The 20,296-nt window shown below is 41.2% G+C and overlaps 1 protein-coding gene across 13 annotated transcripts in view; it reads right to left on the bottom strand.

The window, feature by feature from the left end:
• CALD1 (caldesmon 1) overlaps positions 1-20,296 on the bottom strand; it is a 194,010-nt gene that overhangs the window by 30,694 nt on the left and 143,020 nt on the right. For all 13 annotated transcript variants that reach the window (XM_048057960.2, XM_048058079.2, XM_048057778.2 and 10 more), the window contains one exon: positions 1,196-1,342. In XM_048057960.2, coding sequence (XP_047913917.2) covers positions 1,196-1,342 — 147 coding nt within the window. The remainder of the gene's footprint in view (positions 1-1,195; positions 1,343-20,296) is intronic.

Below are 20,296 nucleotides of genomic sequence, written 5' to 3'. Positions count from 1 at the left end.
AGATACCTTCTGACTTCAGTGACCTTCTCTAGCAACAAGAAAGAGGCTACCCCTGTTTGGCAACAAAATCCGCAAACATAAAACATAAGGGGATAACCTGGCAACTTAGGGCGCAGAGTGGTTGTGATTGCCTATACAGAGACATGAATCTGATAGAAAACGGAGTGAGCATAGCTCCTAATTTAAGACATGCTGTTCAACAGCTATAGGTATCAGGACTGGATCTCACCCTCAGTCTCTGGAGATTTTTTTGACTCCTTCAAAATTCAGATGTTTAATTTTCCTACATGCAGTTTTGCTCCCTCTTTCTCACTGTATTTTTGTTTGTTTGTTTGTTTTATACTAGAAAGAGCTAACCTGCAGTCAGAAATGTTGCCATTTACTTATCTATATCAATTCTCCTTGTATTTAATAGAATGCTACTTGAGCTCAGTATCTGTTAGTTTGCTATCACAAATGATATTTCTGGTCTCTTCTATCAATGGTGTTATGGCTACAGGAAATATGGATATATTATTTGTGGTTATGTGAAACTGAACAGAAAATGGAATATTTGAAAACATGAAATACAGATATATAAAAATGGACATGAATATGTGAAAATGGACAGACTGGAAGGACAGCACTGCCCTCTCAGCTTGTAAGAAGTGATGCCTCACCCCACCAGCTTTTCTGTTGTTTACAGCTGCATGACCCTGACAGTGACAATGAGGGCTGGTGTTTAGTGCTTACACACAGAATCTCACAGGCATATTTCTGCCACAGCTTAAGGCCTGGGTGCCTACCATATGCCTTTTTTTGCCAGTGAGAGCATGGCCCCTATAAGCAGGACCATACACTTTCTTGTCTGTCCATCTAGTGTTAAGACAAAAGATGTACTATGAGGAGGTTTGTGGGGCAGCCTGATGCACTGGAGGGGTTTCCCTCACTAACTGTGATTGTGTTACCCCATAGACAACCTGAGGACACTCTGGGAATGGGTGATGAGTATGGCCTCAAACCTAGCCTCAGCGATGCTCCCTCCCCACTGTGTTGACACAGCCAGTGGCACTCCTCACAGCGTTAGGTCCTCCTCAGAGCAAAGATGGCCAAACCTGGTGCTTAAAATTGAAGTAGCATGGCTGACCTTTTCAAAATACATCCCTCCTCCAAACAAAAAGTACAGCTGACCCATCAGTAAACATCAAACATTTACCTGTTCTGAGCATTAACTTCTGATTTCTCTGTTACATCCCCCGATAGATCTTCTTCTTCCTTTTGCCGCAGCCTCTCCTGTCGAGCCCGTCGGCGACGTTCTCTGGCAGCTTCTTCATCATCATCATCATTTCTCTGGTAGGACAGCCTGCCACAGAACATTAAGGAGAGGGAAATAAAGAGGCTGTCGCATGGAGGGCAGTATAACTGCAAATGAGAAAAAGCAGCTGACCACAGCACAGTAAGCATGACTGCAGTGGCTGCTCCATGTGGTGTTTAGAAAATAAGCTGTCGAGATGAGATGCATCATTTCAAAATTTGGTCCTGTTTTCTTTTCCAAAAATGAAAATTACAAATTGGTAGTAGCGAAGGCAGCAGCCATACCACATTGTCAGTTTGCTCCTAGAAAATACCAAGACCATGAAACCCCAGCTCAGAAGTTAAGCAGACATCCTGCTGGACTGCATCAGGATCCTGCCAGAAACAGCACTTGACCAGACTATTGCTCAAGCCCACATAACTGAAATTGGACTTAGCTAAGCAGCTTTTCATTAGCCCCCTCTAAATATAACTCGCTTTAAATGTTGACAGCATTCTAGATCCGAAAGACTGGAAAGCGGAGAAACGCAAGTATGACGACGGCTTTCAGTGTTTGATTCTGAGTGCCAAACATCTGACACCTACAAAACTTTTGTGAGCCCAGAGCCCTGCCAGGCCAAATCATACAAGATCTCCACTGTGATGAAAGTCTACAGCTGAGAACCCATTGTGTTCATCTAACCCAACAGATGATTACAATTAGTTTCTTCCTACTTGAAAAAGAAAGCAAGACATTACAATCCTAATAATCCTGAGGCCCATTCAAATCTTTGCTGAGGTGCATTTTTACTGTGTGAGATAAAGCAAAAGGCCTGCATTCCTGTTATCTTTTTGTATAAGAAAAGCGAAATAGGAAGCTAATGTGCCAGACGCAATCAGAGCATTCATTCACTTTGTTACCAGTAGTGGTCTGAGATAAGTGATGGTTATGAGATTGCCCTTTCTTTTGTAGTCATCCGTTTAAGCTAGCTGTACAGCAATGCACATACAGAAAAAATAGCTCTGCACAGAGTCAAGACAAGCACAGCTAAAGCCTGTGATTCAAATAATACTTTAGCATTAAAAGTAAATGAAAACATTTTGATTTAGTCATGAATTGGACCCTTTAGGTCCAAGCCTCTCCAATTGCCTTGTTCTGGTACCGCTTTTCCTTTGCTGAGAGAAGTATAAATTCGGCAGAGATTCAATTAACCTATTTTTGCTTTAAACGTTAAAAATGGAAGTTAAAACCCCACCATGGCCAAGCCACTTGCCAGACCTTGAACAGCATCTTCATCCTGTGCAACTTTTCTTGGCCTTAACACACTGAAGGATTTCATTTGTTATTTTCATGCTGCACTTCAAGAGCTTGTAAATTCTCTCTTTGTACAAAAGAGCTCCTCTTAAAGAAGGTGAAAACCATGAGCAGCATGGCTATGAAGGATCACAGTAGTGGGGATGGGAAGAAAGGGAGCAGAAGAATTAAAAAAGATGAAGCTGGGAAGGCAAGGAAAAATGCTTTCTGTCATTTGTAAGCAATTTAAAGGGGGGTCGACATTTCATTAAGGTCTAGAACAGAAAGCACATACAATATAATAATAAACCAATGAGGTCTTTAATTTTCAGAGGAAAAAGACTCAAATAAAACTGCATTGGCAAAGTGACCACAGAAGGACCATTCGTTAGCAACAAGTTCTGGCTGCAAGAAGCCTATCATCTTTTTAGGTCTGAACTGCAAATATAAGGGCATAGGACCTTTGCTCCTAGCCTGTGGCATCTGGATAATGGCCACGGCTGAGTCAATTCCCAGTCTCTATAGCTCAGGCACTGTCTTTGCAGTAAGACCACAACAGGACGAAGTAGTTTATCCTACTCTCTGCTCCCACACAGAACCCTCCTAGACAGCGAGGAGAACAACCGCTTTTAAAGACCTCTTTAAAATGCCTTTTTGAAACCACCAGTTCCTCAGAAAACTAAAAAAGGAAAGAAAAGACACTGTAAGCAAAAAACTCCCACCGAATGGTACCCATTAAATAAGTCAAATGAAAGCAGATATGTATTTCCTGTCTTTGGACACATCACATAGATCATCTGTTAAGAAAGCTGGCAATCCCTCTCAATATCCTTTTAAGTACATACACTGCCTCATGGCATATCGCAGTATTTCCCTACAGCAAGCAAGTACTCCAGATATAAACTCCACCCATGAGGATGACCTTAAGCATTCAATTCTGTTCACCAGCATCAATGCATGAAGCATCTTCAGTAACCTGGAAACAGTGATATCAACAACTAGTAGCAACGTTTTATAGATCTGTATCATATTTTCACTAAAATTATGTTAAAACCACTTCCCAGACTATACATCTGTGGGCTGTTTTGCTTGCCTCAGAAATGCAAGCTTTGCTAGAGTGGACCTGAGGAGCCACCACAGACTGACAGTAAAACAAGCTGAAAGTGCAGGCTGAGGATGTGTATGTCAATTAACAGGCTAACGAGCATGCTGGGAGCAAACTGATAACACGAGCATCTATGAAGAGATTCAGCATAGTCACCTTAACTGCCACGGACTTTGCATGAGAAAGTCAGTCACAGGAAAGATGGTGCAAGCTAGACAACTGCCATTTCTGCCCATGAAAAACACAGTCTTCTGATGATGGTGTTCTTCTCACTGTTCTCTCAGTCCTCACACACTGAGGTCATTCATCCAAACTCAGCTGGCACGTCACCCTCTTTTCCTTTATTACCTAAGTAGCCTTCTCCTACTCCGCTGCTTAGGGTGTTAAGCTAATTTCACATAGAAAGTAAAACAAGACACAGGCAGTCATATAAATTCTTGTACCCTTCACCATACATTCTAGATCAAAATAAGACTGCGGCTCCCTCTCCTACTGTTACAGCTCTTGATAACTTCACATCACAAGCAAAATCAATCTTGGAGCTCTTCCTCCACCTGTCTGCATCTTTTAACATTCTTTAGACCACGAATAAGCAAGTAAGAAAGTATGAAGCCAAGACTACAGCACTGTGCATCAGACAGATGTAAATCCACTGATCCATGCTGGCTTGCGGTGTTTCTCCACCCTTGTAGAACAGCTTTGTTGCCTAGCATGCACGCACACCCCACAACTAAATTAAACTAACCTTGCTTCCATTTGTCACCTTCTTCATAACTGTTCAAAGCCTTTGCAGACTAGCTTCTCTCTACAGTGAGCTGTTCCAGCTATCTCAGGCAATGAGAGCACAGCATGATCTCAAAGAGGTATGCCAAGCCTTCTGATACGTGACACCTCTTATTAAATATTCAGATGAAGATGACTACACCTTGTTACCAAAGATAACTTGATTTAAATGACAATTAAATGGAAAAGAAAAAATAGCAGTGTTGGCTGCATCTCCTGTTACCCCTCTATGTTTCTGACATGAGAAGAGGCAGTGTAACCTGCAGGCGTTATTGATAAGCCATTCTGGTAAAGCAGTAGTGCCAAATCTGTTGTACTTCACATGCAGCACAACTCAAGTACAGGAGACTGCGCAACACATCTATGTGCAACAACATTATCTGAGGCACTTTGGTTTTAGAATTTCTTGCCAGTAGTACTACATTATTGTTATTGTCTGAATTATGACAGCATTGAAATTTCCTGATCAAGCCCGAGTTTGCTATAGTAGGCATTTTATAAAGATAGGGGAAGATCTGGTCCCTATTCTAAACAACGTGTATACTGACAGAAGAAAAACTTAACGCATAGTAACACTACCTGCCCTCGATGAGTCATAAGTGAAACCTGATGAATCTTTTTCATTTTTCATAATGGTGTAATATAAATAAATAATAATAATTTAATAATAATAATAATAATAATAATAATAAAGAATAAAAACATCAAAACACTAATTTAAGCTGGATCAAACTACTCCATTCGAGATGAGGCAGGGAGAAAGAAGAGCTCTGGATCTGAGCTCTGACTCTACCTTAGGTGTGTCAGAAATATGGGGGGAGAAATTCCAAATAGAACAAAAGCCTCTGGGTGTAGATTTTTAACTCAAATAGTTCAGGTCTGTCTTTTCTTTCCCCCATGATTCACTCAGATGCTGATCTGTCCTCCCTCTCCTAAGTGCAAAAAACACCTTGCATTCATGGAACTGGCTGCCAACACATCCCTCAGTTAGAGGCAACCGTACCTATTTAGCAAGCTCTTTCCCGCATACCTTTGTTACTTGGAAGCCTTTATGGGTTTCACTGTACATATACTACAGATTGATTTTCTCTGCCCAAAAAATAAGATAATTCATCCCAAATGAAACTACTGCACTTCCACTTGCAACCTGACTTTATAACTTCACCCTTCATTACCTAACACCACAGAAGTTGAAGTGACATCTTCGTACTTGCATATCTCCTAATTGATGGCAGAGGGAGTACATCAGTAAAATGTCCTTGATGACAAATTTCACTGCCAGACTCAGTCTATACAAGCTGCATTTTTTTGCCTTCTGCACTGTTAGAGAGCCTATCTGTTTACTCATTCTATTCCTAAAAGGATGGGTGCGGTGAGAGGGAAAGGATGGGCTCCGTTATAAAACCCATTGGAGAGTGCTCGTTGAGTCACTATCAATATTTGGTCAAGTTTTATTTATGATTGCATGTTTTCATTTTTTTATTGTTCACTTAATTTGTGTTATGATAGGCACACCTCAAAATGTGAAAATAAAAAAGCAATCAATCTTCACCTCCAAAATACAACAAATGCACATGCTTTCAGAGCATTACATCTCTGTCAAGCTTTGCATGTCAAATGCCAGCTGTATTTCATTCAAGTCACATCTAAAAATGTGGTGCATGGGGGGGGGGGGGGGGGGGGGGTAGGGCAGAATTGTCGAGAAAACTATTTCTTCTAATCATTCCTCTATAATTCAAGGACAGCTGCCAGTATTCTGCTCAGACCTGCTCAAGAAGATTCATTTTTATGATGGAACAAGCAGAATTTCAGTCCAAAATGCTCATGTTTCAAAAAGATGTAGTGAGTGAAAACAGGGGATTATGATGGAGACATGCAGACATGCCACCACAGTTCTCACTCCAGTGCTGTGCATGAATGCTGTTATTAACACCCATATTTTTCACATATTTCTTGATTTGACATGCACCATTTTTTTCACATTGAATGTAGAAGAGACAAATGGATAAAATTAACCAATGGCTGGAAATTAAACCCAGACAAATTAAAACTGGAAATGAAGCATATGTTTTTAACAGTGAGGTTGATTAAATATACAAGAAATGATGGAATATCCATCTTAAAATGAATGCCTTTTTGGACATTACACTACAGTAAAATACCAATTCTTGGGCTCACTACAGACATAACTTGGTAAATTTCCATTATCTGTTACGTATGGAAAGTCAGACTAGATGATACTGTGGCTCCTGCTGGACTTAAAGAGTCTTCCATTTACAGAAAGTATGTGACTTCTCATTCAGTTCACAATTCATCTCTGTCTCACAAATATTTTTACTCTTTTCACCCACACATTCTCCAGAACTACACAGCCAATACTACTGACTTGGCAAATTATCCAGAAAACATATCCACATGGCTCTTTGTGAAAAACAGATTGACACACCTTTCAATGTAGTCCCTTCTCATTTACACCATTTTTATACTAAGGCCTTCTAGTATCCCTTATTTTTCATAACTCCAAAGGATTATCATTATTATTACTATTTTCTGCTGGGTAACCACCTGTTCTGTGGGTTAGGAGAAGGATGTTCTTTCTGCTGAATCTGGCATCCTTAATTTCCTATCGTACCTTTAGAAGCCTTCCTTCTCTTACTTTAAACCTTGATCTAAAATACGTAAAACATAGAACAATGTGTATTTCAACAAATACAATTTTTCTTAATCTGTGCAAAATCTTCAGATCATTTATGTAGGTTAACAATCTGACTGTGAGATTGTTATTTTGTTTTCATGAAAAAATGAGCTAAATATGGGAAAGAAATGGTCTTCTGAGAGGTCCAGTTTCCATATACTCTTCTTTGTAGTTTCTTTCATCCTGATGTTTTTGACATTTAGTTTTGTTCACAGGTAAGGAAAGAGTAGGTGCACTGCTCCCTTTAACAGTCTGATTCTTAAAAATCTAACTAGAAAGCAACCCCCATAGAAGAAAAAAGCATAAACAGTGATACGCAAGCCAATAACAACCAGTGAAAGTGACTCCATATTGATAAGAAAAATACTTGTTTTTTACCAAGTAATTCATGCCAAAAGTAGACAGGGAACTTATTTCATTACTGAAGATGGCATTGAAGCCTTTAGCACAGATCCTGGCTTCACAAACTACTGGGTTCTGCCGAAAATGTACATTCCAGTTCAGTAGCAGCCCAGGATTTTCTTTGCCCTGCCGCCTCATTTCTTGCAGCCTTCTGTTTGTGATAAGACTGCTGCTTTGGTTTTAGATTCAAGCCCTAAAACCTGGGCCTTGTAGCTTTGAGCCAGTCTGTAATATCACTGCATGGTTCTGCACAAAGGCAGAATAACTCATGCACGCGCCTATTTTTTTTTTCCTCATGGCTGAAAACCGATGATCTGTTTCATAATATGAAATGCAAGCAGAGTCTCCGACCGCATCCAAATAACTCTGGTAAATTGCCTGTGAGTACCTCAGCATAAATTGCATGCAGGGCTGCTAACATGAAGGGTAAAAACCTTCAGCTACTGAGACAATGTCAAATTTGCCTCCAACATATATTATATTTAGATAAAAGCGCTTGCTGGAAAAGTCCCAGGGAAAAGCATGTAATTCTCTCAATATGTGAAGTCTGTAATACTTTACAGTTATACTTCATCCATGATAGACTTGACATTGACCAGTCAGTAAGCAGTCCAGTGTATTTAATCTGTTTTAATTCAGAATTTTCACATGAAAAGAAATATAAATGAATAAACAAATAAGCAGATGAGTAGAAAATAGTAATTGGCCAAGCTCCTTCTAGCTGGTAACTATTGCTTTTTTACTGCTTTTCTTGAAGTTTAGTGGAACTCACCCAGAAACCTGTCTCCTGGTAGATGACAAACACACAAAGAAGTGTACAAAACAAGTTTACTTTTTCAGATTTAAAAAAAAAAAAAAGGAGAAAAACACAGTTTCTGTTCATACCACTGTGGATGGTGTGGTATTTGTTGACTCTATAGCAAATTGCTTTCTGCTTGCTGCCACCACCTCCAGTTTCTAGTGCTTTATTGCATATAAAATTCAAAATTATTTATGCCACATCCTTACCCAGTAATGTCAGGCATCTGACTGTTGAGGATAATGGGCATTTTGCCTAGCTGAGGCATAAGTAAGTACTTACAGGACTCACCCCAGAATATACAATCCACAATTGCTACAAAGCCAAAACATAAATTTTCTTTCTTGTGGTTTTGGGCCCCTGTACTCAATAAGGCTTTCAAGGCACTTTTATACCTCAAATTGCTAGCTTACTGAATGTATACACAGTTCAGATCCAACTCCTCCTCTTTTGTATTTCATTACGTAAAAAACCCTAACTGATATGATTGAGAGGTTTACTCAAGACAGAAGGAATTAAAAGTGAAGAAAGACATCAAGATTTGTAACTTTAAAAATATCCCCTACATATTGAGAATTATGGTCTTTCTAGAAAATATGTAAGGGGTTTGAGGAGTGAAACCAACATTTTCTTATGTCACCTTTAGACAAACTGATGCGTCCAATGTGTCATGCTCAAAATACAAAGTTCTGTGTTTTCTCCAAGAATCATTTGAATCCATTCAAAATTCGTGGTATCATCTGTAATGTCTATCAGAGATCTCCAAAAGAAGGCAAGGAAAAGAAATACAGCACAGGGAGGAATTCTGCACCCAAAGGATATACTTCGATGGGGTAAGCTAGAGGATAAAGAGGGGTTAAAATGCAATAGAATCAGCTTATTTGTTAGACTGATGTAAGTATCTTCTAGTTGAATTTAGCCGTTGGGTTTCTTAGACTTGGGATTTGGGTGCAATAGCAACTGCAGCATTTCTTGTGTCAGGCTTTTTACAGTATTCTAGTGTTTCTTCCTAACGGTTCAATTCTGAGGGTAGCAATGGCATGAAGCACATCTTCCAGAAAGCCCTGTAAGCACCACCTTGGCTAGGTGAGTTAAAATCCAGTTTACAGAAGATGGTGCTCAGAATACTTGCTGCCTCCACCCTAGTAGCTCCAGTAGCAACAGTAACAAGGGGATATTTTCACTAAGTTTCAATATAGAGACAAAGGCAAGGAGGAAGGCTGGAAGGAGAATTCGCTTTCATTGTTCTCTGCACAGTGCATAGCCTATTGCTTATCCCTGTAACTGCAGCAGATAATGTTTTGTAAAGCAAATAAAGTTTAAACTAAAACCAGAAACAAACAAACAAACAAATAAACAACAACAACAACAAAAAACTTCTGGTGTTATTTTTGAATTCCAAACCAGTATGCTGCATCCTCCCAAATTAGCAAACAGGAAAGAAGCTATGATTTCAGGAAAGCAGAAACTGAATGATTGTAAGTTATATGCATATCGCTGACCTGGAAACCCAGTCTCTTGCCTTTCAGTTTCATCTGTTCCTCTATTTTTCACCCTGGTTTCCTACTCTTTGAAGGCTTGTTTAATGCAGCACACTAGGAAATTGAGAGCCTCTTAAATCAACACTTGCATTTCATTCCCTTCACAAAGACTAATAGGGTAGCTGCATTTTAAGAGCACTGCATTTTAAAGGGAAGTACAGGACCACAGAAATAGGTCTCGTACATAGGAAGCTTCTTTAATTTCAACCTGTACTAGCTCCAGGTTGAACATCATACAAGGACAAACACTGAAAAAGTCAACATAGAGAACCACGGGATTCATAAACATCCCATCCAATCTCAGTCACACACTAACCCTCCATCATGATGCACAACCTACTCACAATCAACTGCCAGCATTCACCCTTCATCCTGCCAAAACAAGACATGAAAGTTGAGAAGAAACACATTTTTGATCTTCTGAGATGACCAGGCACCAGGACTGACTGGGTGAGAAGCTCTGCCATGAACATCCAGCACGGGGACATTCACTCGTCTCTCTAGCCTCTGCTGCGCCAGGGCCTGGAAAGCCAAATTCCACCATGACTGGCAAAATGGACAGTGCAGGATAGTAGGTCACAACTACCTGGTCTTCATATCACCTGGTTACTCCTTTGTCCTTGCCTGAAATGTTGTGTAATCTGAAATGACTACAAATGGTCAGACACAGCTATTTTTATTGCTCGATTCGTCAAAAGTAAGGGTGTTAGCATTAACCCAGGCTCTGTGAAGCATCAAAACTCCTCTATATTTCCCAGGGGATTCAAGATTGTAACTAAATTACTATTGCTCAGAACCAGACAGGTCCCTGAAGATGTCTGCTGTAACTTTCAGAAGTGCAGCAAACTCAGTCCTCCACAAACAATGTACAAGGCATATATTTGCACATAGGGAGCCTGGAAAAATATTTTTACCAGATAATCGTTTAGATAATCACAGAATAATCTTTTTGTTCATCCACTCTTCCTGACACAAAATATGCAAGAGTAGGACACAGCCTTAACATACCGCAGCAGACTAAATATTGAAATAAATGCTGCAAACAGGAAGGTAGTCGAAATGCAAGAAAAGAATACGCACCAAAACAGAACGGGCTGCAAAGCCTTGTGCTAACTGAAATAAACCACTTCAGGAGGGATACAGCATTACAAATACATTCATTGCTACACCATATGGTGAACAGGAAAAAAAAAATAATGAAACTCAGATGTCTCAAAGTTTTCTAGTACCAATTCCCCATACACACAACCCATGGATGCTGTGCAGGTGCGGATTTGGTTTCAAGGGAAATTCATGACTGTTCTCTTTTAACATGGACAAGCATCTGTCTCTTTCTCAGGTGTTTAAGAATCCTACTGTCAACAGTCAAGGTGATTAGGAGGCATTTTCAGTGAGACAGCGGAGGAATTATGAGTGCAGATCCTGTCATTTGCTAACAGGATTAGGGGCAGATACATTCCATGCATCTCTCTGAAAGTTAATCCTGATGTGTCTTTCACCTTCATGAAAGGTAAAAAACCCTTCCATAAAACAGGCCTGTACACATATGCAAGGTCACGTACGGCACTTTGAACAGCACACTAACGTCACAATGATTTGCAGACATCATATAATAGCACTGCGCAATTTAAACAGCTGGAAATTTGACATGCAGCCATTGCAACTATACTCTCATAAACACTACAAAATATTCTGGCTTTATCTTTTCAAATAGCTTTCCCTTAGATCTGCCTGTTTCCCCTTATATTGCTCCATTGCGATCCTTTTCCCAGGAGAATTTACTCATAAGAAACTAGCAAAAACTCAGCGGAAAATATTGGAGAAAGCCTGCAGAAAGCTGACTCTGAATTCATGAGCACTGATCAATCACCCTAGAAATATGAATCAAGTCACCATGGTGCTTCAAAAAGGGTAAAAAAATTAAATAAAATTCATGGAACTCTAGAGTCCAACAAAAACATCTTTCATTTCAAATATTCACTAACAAATTAGCTACAGCATGAGTTATTCACAGGAAACACCCAGATAAAAACTAGGAAACTAAAGAAAATAACAATTTTCTTGCCCTGAAAGTGCCCATGGTCTGTAGACTTCCAATGGGACACATACAGCTCTTCAAGTCACAAGAATGCACCTAACTCACAGAAACTACACCACAGACATACTGTGGCAGTATAAGGGGATTTTTCCACGATATATAGCATGTTTCCAAATCACAGTAACTATTATGATATGCTTTTTTATTATTATTATTCTGGAACAGCAGTTCCACATGCGGAGCTGGTCTGTAATACCTATTGCAAAATGCTTTATGCTGAAACAGCCCCAAGCAGAGGAGCTCTGCATGAGCAGGGGGAGATGAGTGGCACTGCCAGCTACACATTCAGAGCAAGTTATCGATCAGGTACTGTTAGGTCTCTGGCAGCTCTTCCACTGCCAACCAGCCATCCTCTGTAGCCCCTTCACTGCTTCATGTTCGTCACACAAACCCTGGCTTTCAGTCCTTGTCCCAGCCTGTCCAACAGACAACAACCTTCATGCTCCTCCACCACTGGCACCTGGGTGCAGGAGAAGGTGAGCAGCACCAACCTGGCCTGGGCCTATGGGCACTGGGTTGCTCCCAGATAGCAAGGATTATGCCCTCACCAGAGAGCACGGCATGATTTTGTATTATGATTTTCCTTGCCACACCACCACACAATCAAAGCACTGGCCCAAAAACCATTGCTCAGATGTCATGCAACATGCACTTTCTTTTACATGCATTTCATTATATTACTAAAAGAAATGGCAGGGAAGTCCAGGACAGCAAAGGTGAAGGAGCAAAGTGGAGACAAGACGAGACAAGTCTCCTAAGAGGAGAAGGAAATTAAGAGAAGGTGGGCAGCCAGGGTAGAGGATGGCAAAGGGCTGCCATGGAAAGAGAGAGAGATGGAACAGACTGTGAGTGGAGGTGAAAGAGAGCCCAATTCCGAAGGTGATGGGACAAGAGAAGCTAAGATTTCATCACCAAGAAGCATGGGCTTCTTAAAGACTGAACTGACATTTTTGAGGAAAGAATAATTGAAAAAAATCATCATTAAACACAAATAAAAATGTTTAAGCCAAGGCTTCTCGGATAAACCATTACATTCTGGGAGTGAACACAGACTGATGGCTATTTTCCCCTCACTGTCATTATTAACACTTGGCACTCACTAAGTTCTTTCCACCAAAAGATCTCAGTGTGCTTTACAAATGTTAATTAAACCTCGCAACCCCTTCTGGCTTCCGCATGCCAGGTATTATTATTACTATAATGGTAGTTTATGGAATGGAAAAACAGGGACATAAAGGAATGTACTTGTTTCAGCCTAAACCACGCAGCAGATAAGATTCTCGCTTTGGCTGCGCTACTTCAGGCATGGTCCAAATCCTGTAGAAGTTACCAGGAGCTTTTCCAGCAGCTTCCAAAGGCACTTGATGCAGGTATGCCGACTCCTTCCTCCCAGGCCCACCTCTGACAGCTGTGCCATGCCGACTTCCATCACTGCACCCAAAAGCGTGTGAAAGCCACCGGCAGAACTGATTACCCTGGGACGTTTTTCGCTGGCATACAGAACAAAGAGGCGTCCTCCCCTGAGCTCTCTCTGAGCAAGTGATGGCCTGCCCCTCCTCTGTGTAATGCCTTCAGTTACCAGGTACTTCCAAATCAGTAGTTTACATTTTTTAAGGAGTTGTGCCTGTTGGGAAACAGGAAAGGAAGGGTGGAAAGCTACTTTACCCAGGGGAAACTTGCGGCCATGTCACTGCAAAACAGCCTCAGGCTGCACACACGGGTCAGCATGCCCCAACACAGCCTGGCACTTCTTTGAAACACTAGGTTGTGAACCGACTTTCACTTCAGTGCCTGAAAATATGGAAAATGGGGTGCAGCTCCTCACCCTACCGTTGGGTTCACTGCCAAACCCTTCTGCTTTCCATGCTTCAACAGGTGCAAGAAGAGCCAGCTTGGTGAGATAGGACTCCCAAAAGGTGGATGAGTGAGAAAACACCTGCTCTACAGCCTGGAGATTTTAGGCATGCAGAAACTCTCAAAGACATTGCATGGGAAGGCTTCTGTGCATAGTGGCTCTCGCTACATTTTCTTCAGTGCCATGGGATAGATGGGACTGACCGGAACATAAGCCAGACCCACCAACAGTGGCCCATACAGGACTACCTCTTGATTCAAAGACAAAACATTTCCTATCATCTCACCTGCACTGCAAGATAGAGGAGTGTTTTAGGAAGCCACTGGGACTCATATCAGAAAGGCATTCGCACAACATATGGATCATTAGGAATAACAATACCAGAAAACTGGCTTTAGACTTGATCCAGACATGCCATGGTTTGTCCAAGTATCCTCTTCCCAGCAATCCACAGTAACTATTCACATATGCACACCAAGGCAACTGTAAGTGAGATGCAATTCAACTCATCCTTCTATGAAATTTCTCATTGAATTTCAGTAAAGCATCCAGAAAGGCACAGGGAGGAAAAAAAAAAAAAAAAAGCACTGGATAGTAAGTATATGCTTAATACACTTTTGTGAAAACATGGCATTTGACAAATGAGGATGTAGCAATGCAAATCAGAGAATATTTGGCAACAGAATTAGGAAAAGCATGAGAGAAATTGAATTCCTGCTCTCAAAGAGTGTTGGCCAACCTCTTACCACAACTCAGTTGACAAAGACTACTGAATAAATAAGGATACAGTAATCATCTGTCTGAAAAGGATCCATTTTAGCTGCTATGAGGTAACAAAAGTATCTGGAGTTCAGCGATCCTCCAAATGGGAAAAATAAGTTAAGCTTACTTTTAACTGAAGCTAAAATGTCAGTAGCTAAGATGCTTAATGTTGGATTTAGAAGGCTTCGTTTGCCTTCTCTCCACTACAACCTTGTGCATGAGATGCTTAAACTCCCTTGTGCTTCAGCTCCCATCTGACTACAGGAGTGTTCAGTGAAAATATCATCCATTTGGGGGACTCAGAGGCTGTCGTGATGTGCGTTACCTACAACAAGAAGGTATTATAAGACTAAGCAGTCTAACAGAGGCATAAAACTTGATTCAGACACTACGACTGTCTGCCAGTGAGGTGATCTTGGATGTACTTATGGGTGCTTCTGCCAGCTCAATATGAGAGTGATTGCCAGTGTCAGTGCACAGCTATAAGTGTACACCAACAGTTTTTCTGGACCCTTGCCCAAAGTTTTCTCAGAATACTACCACAAAATTACCACAGATTTAGGAAGCTCCAGGGCAGGCCCCACTACGTACTTTCCTACTTTGCAGAGAAAACTCCCAAATGGTTTTCTCCTCCATTTCAGCTCCCTAGAAGCTTTTCCAGTTCCTTCTCCAATTTCTTCTCACATTCCAAGCAGACTGTGTCACTTCTCACCTAATGGCATTTTAATGGGTGTCTCCATCTTCTTCCTCCACACCTGTGAGCCCTGCCTTAAATTCTCCCAAGCCTGACCCTCCCTACTGCCTACCCTTGCAACACTATCAGCCTAAAGGCTGATATGCCAAAAATGGAAAAATGCCAGGTGCTGCGCCTGGGACGGAGGAATGCTGGACACAGGTACAGCTGGGGAGATGAGTGGCTGGGAGAAGCTCAGCAGAAGGGACCTGGGGGTGCTGGTCAGCAACAGGCTGAACAGGAGCCAGCAGTGTACCCTGGCAGCCAAGAGGGTAAACTGCATTAACACAGCACAGCCAGCTGGTCAGAAGAGGTGGCTCTCCAGCTATATTTAGTATTGGTGTGGCTTCGTCTTCAATACTGTGTACAGTTCTGGGCTCCACAATACAACAGGATGCTATGGTACCTGAATGCATCTGGAGGAGGGCACCAAAGGTGGTGAAAGAGCTGGAAGGCACGTCCTGCGAGGACACCGAGTTGTCCCATGTCTGGAGAAGAGAGGCCAGGAGGCGACCTTGCTGCTCCCTGCAGCTCCCCAAGGAGGGGAAGATGCAGAGGGAGGCGCCGGTCTCTGCTCCCTGGGACTGAGCACAGGGCACGCAGGAAGAGCTGCCAGGGGAGGGTCAGGCAGGGCATTGGGAAAGTGGCTGCACCGGGAGGGGGTCAAACGCTGGGACAGGCTTCCTGCAGGGGTGGTTGATGAGCCAAGCCCTTCAGTGTTCAAGAAGTATTTGGATAATGCCCTCATGAATATGCTTTAATTTTTGGTAAGCCCTGAAGAGGTCAGGCAGGTGGATTTAGAAAATCTTTGAAGGTCCCTTCCAACTGAACTATTCTATTCTATTCTTTTCAGGATACAGGCATGCACTCAATTTGTCATGCCTCTTGGCAAGTGCTGGAAAGGATCAAAAGCTAGGCACTAAACAGCAAAATCTCTGCTTGTTATAATCTGGTAAAGTACATAACATCCTTTTCAGTGTGAGAAAACATGTTGGTAACATTTTCAGGGGCAGAATAGGACAGGGGACAGCTAGTGCTCATAGAATGTAACAGAAACAAGTACTTCACATATTCGGAGCGTTCACCCTTCTCGTTCAGGGGCTACAAGCACAGGACAAAATGGGATGTATCAAAGCCAAACTGTCTCCCACCTGATCACTCCTTAGGGTGTTGGGTGAGCTTGAAAGAGAGAAGAATCCAGGAAATTAAGCAAGGAATTGACCCCATGGCTATCTTCAAATGACAAAGGATCAAATGAAACTCTCAGATATGCATGACAGAAATATTTGTCCTCAACTGGATGGGCTGCAGATTACCGTTAACGCACATGCTGTCAGTGGGAAGCTTTCATGGCCATACAGATAGGGACTTGCAGGAGTACCAAAACAAGATAGTGCTGCAAAGGTGTAAAGTGAGCTTTTCAGCATACTGACAAGTCTTGAGGAGGAGTTACATTTGCAGAGAACTTCTAAACTACATTGCTTTATGGTAAATGTAATAGAGAAACTACAAGAAAGTTATTCCTCAGCCTTAATCTTTCCAACTAAAGGAGAAGTTCAGCTACCTTTTGAAGCAGATGTTACCTCTGTTACTTAGGCTTTGGGGTTTTTTCAAATGCTGAAAAAGAAGACTGCTTACATGATGTGTCTAACCGCTCTTGTTCCAGGAGGAGGCAGATGACTAAGGCCAAGATGCACAATGCCATCGTACACACCTAGAAGCCATCCCAGTGATTCCCCTCATCAGGGTGGAAGTACAAAACTAAAAATCTGCTGCTTTACAGAAGAAATACAGGTGTTACAGAAAATATGTGAAGCTATTATTTGAGACTAAGTTACAAATGGGAGTCTAATTTTGAAGAAAGTTATATGCGAGAGCATACAGTAAGTTCAGGATGCATTTCATTCATGTTTTGCAAAACATCAGGTAACACGGTAGCAAGAGTGCTTGAAGGAAAGAACAAAAGAGAAAAGGAAAGGAAGCACACAGCATAGGAGAGGCAACTGTAGCTCCCACAACCTGGCAAGCCAGGCAATACCTGAATGAAAATGAACAGAGACTACAAAGGGTCTGACATGGCCATTTCAATATGCGGCGATGGGGATGGGCTTTGTTTGGGGATGCTTAAACCTACAGAGTTAAACTTTGTGGGGCTCATCCTTCCCACAACCCTACTGCTCAGTTACAAGCTCCTCTAATTAAAAAATAAGAAAAAAAAAAAGTGTAGTAAGGATGGTGCCAAGACGCCAACATGCCAACTTTTGTGATGCTAGAAGGTACTTCTGTAATTACACTGAAGCAACTCCAGCGCCGAACGTATTGCAGATGGAATTTGGCAAGCCAAAAATCTTTTGTTCAGAAACATGTAATATATTTTTATGGTTAAAAATCTGCAGGCAATTTGGCTATGACAAATCAAATAGAAGCCAAGGTCTCACATCCTGCAGTGACAAGTGTGTTGGTCTCAGGGACACACCTCTAGGACAGGCCTCCACGATTCTCAGAGTATCTGGGGAAGCAAAACAAGTGCATATAGAATACTTTTGCATGAGTGACTTTCACTTTTTCTGAAATGCATAGCAGACCAGTTAGGAGATGTTTTCTTAACAAGGTTTTTAACTGTCTGGAACAAGAAGCATCTTTGTTGTTGTTGTTGTGTAATACGGTAACTTTTACATGGAGGTCCCACACTAGCACCAGGTCTCCTTAACAGAAGCATAAAGCAGAGTGAAAGTGATCTGAAAAAGACTCAGAGTTCAGAATAAAAACTGCTTATATGGAGTTAATCCCTACAGGCCAGCACGCCACGTTTTGCTGGAGTTGCTTGCTGCTCATGAGAATCCAAATAGTTCTCAGTATTGTTTAGTCAACGTATATGAAAAAGTAGTGGATGGAAATTAAAAACAAAGATTACAACAAAATCAGCCAAGTCCCTGATATTTAATAGAGATTCCAGCTTTGAGGAAGAAGGGTCTGAATACAAATAGGTATCAGACAAAAAAAAAAAAAAGATAGACATATATATATACGCAAAAATGAAATGGTTGCACAACAACCTTTTGGGAGTAGCTTACTTCTAACAGTGCATCTGTGCATACTGTTTAACGTGATCTTGTTCATCCAATCCCTACTACTAACATGTTTATTTTTCTTTTCTGCTTTATTATCATCTGAGTTTATCTTTCACATCCTTTGCCTACAGTGAACTAACTTCAACAATAACAGGATAGGTACTCTCAAATTATTATGTTGGGGGAAAAAAAAAAAAGAAGAGGAAAAATGCTTCACAAGGGACATAATCAAACTTATAATACTCTGAAGAAAAGAAATGAGTGACAGAAAACTGGCCAATTACTGACTAGGTAAACTGTTTTTCCTCTTACAGTCAAGGAGCCATGCAAGGGGCACTGGGTAGGAAGGGGGCAGCCACTTTACATCACTTGTGGTGTCCTGGTGCAGCACTGACTGAATTTTAGCAGAGCTGACAGTTGGTTTGACATTTCATTTACCAAGAAACAAACAGAGACTAAGGAAGAAAAGAATTTAGATACCAACTTCTGTCCTCGCTTGCAACTTTGCTCATCATAACTCAGCTTAAAACCGGAGGAACTCTACTGAGTTCAGATCTGTGCTGGAGCCTGTATTTAAGCCTCGGATGCGTTACTCATTCCTGGAATTCAATGTAAGCCTTCAAAGCAGTTTGAAAGAAAAACAGATGAGCACTTTAAAGTGTCAACTAACTCTTGCAATTTATATTTTCCTTCAATGATGGATGTTTGAGGATAGACAAATTGGATCATAATACCTCGGACTAAAGTGTGATTTCTTTTGTCAACTTCACAAACTGTTTAAATACTTTAGATATACAACCACCCCCCATGGAAATCTGTGTTTCAGTGTGCCTGCTGTTCCCTAAAAGGTGATTACAATATGGCACTGTTAGGCTTGCAAAAACTTCTCATTACCACATCCAGTTTGTGTGTCACAGGGAGATTTCACGGCACTACTGAACACTTGTGAAAAAGAGAAGGAAGAGGGGAGGGGGGAAGCCCTCCCTGACTGTCTGCTCTGCAAAGGATTTGAACTGCAGAAAAGAGGAACCATGTCAGCAAATGCCAAACCAATGCGATACCTGCCAAACCGCACCTTATCCTTCTCAATCAGCAAAAAAATTATCCGCTGCCTGATTTCTCTTACCTCACCAATAAAGCGCTAGGTTTTTTCCCTTATTAGGACAGTCTCCATGCTGTAAAATTCTGGCTCTAATAAGTGGCTTTAACAATATGTGCTGCACATCAGCACAAAAAGAAAGCAACTAATAAAAATAAAACACAGGAGGAGAATAAAAGGGCTGAGTCCTACACTAAAAGGGACGACATCAGCTTAGTTTGGGCTCCAAAATTTGATCATAGATTTTATAAAATATAGAATTGAAATTGGAATGGATGAATGCATAAAGGCTAACATTATACAGATATGTAATTATAATCTTGGCCTCACAGCTACTTATACATGTAAGCAGCCTAACTGAGGTCAGAGAGACATTTTTATACACTTCAGTGCTTAGTACATTAAACTATGGTAAAGAAAGTTTTCTCTGTGTGTTTTCTTTAAGAAAGTAAAATCAAAAGCAGTGAAAAGTTACAAAGTTAAGTCTGAGCATTTCAGTTATTCAAACAACTGATGGAATTATCTCACTTGGTTGGATTTTTAAATGTGTGGATTTCAAGTATCCAGTTTACTGCATCTACATTGCACTACTCAAATTGGACAGAAGAGCACAGAGGTCATGAAATAATCACCAGAGAATTTCTTCCCCATCCTTCTGGACCTTCTTGTTTTATTCCAAATGTGGAAAAGGGTGGAGGGGGAGGCCCGGGATTGCAGGTTTGGCAGGGAAGGAAAGGCAGGGGTATGAAGCAGACAGATGAATTTCTGCCGCCCCCCATCCCACACA

The sequence above is a fragment of the Anser cygnoides genome, chromosome 1, assembly GCF_040182565.1.
Source record: "Anser cygnoides isolate HZ-2024a breed goose chromosome 1, Taihu_goose_T2T_genome, whole genome shotgun sequence".
NCBI classification, from domain to species: domain Eukaryota; kingdom Metazoa; phylum Chordata; class Aves; order Anseriformes; family Anatidae; genus Anser; species Anser cygnoides.
The sequence above is the reverse complement of the archived record's forward strand: the minus strand, read 5'-3'. Positions and strand labels throughout refer to the sequence as shown.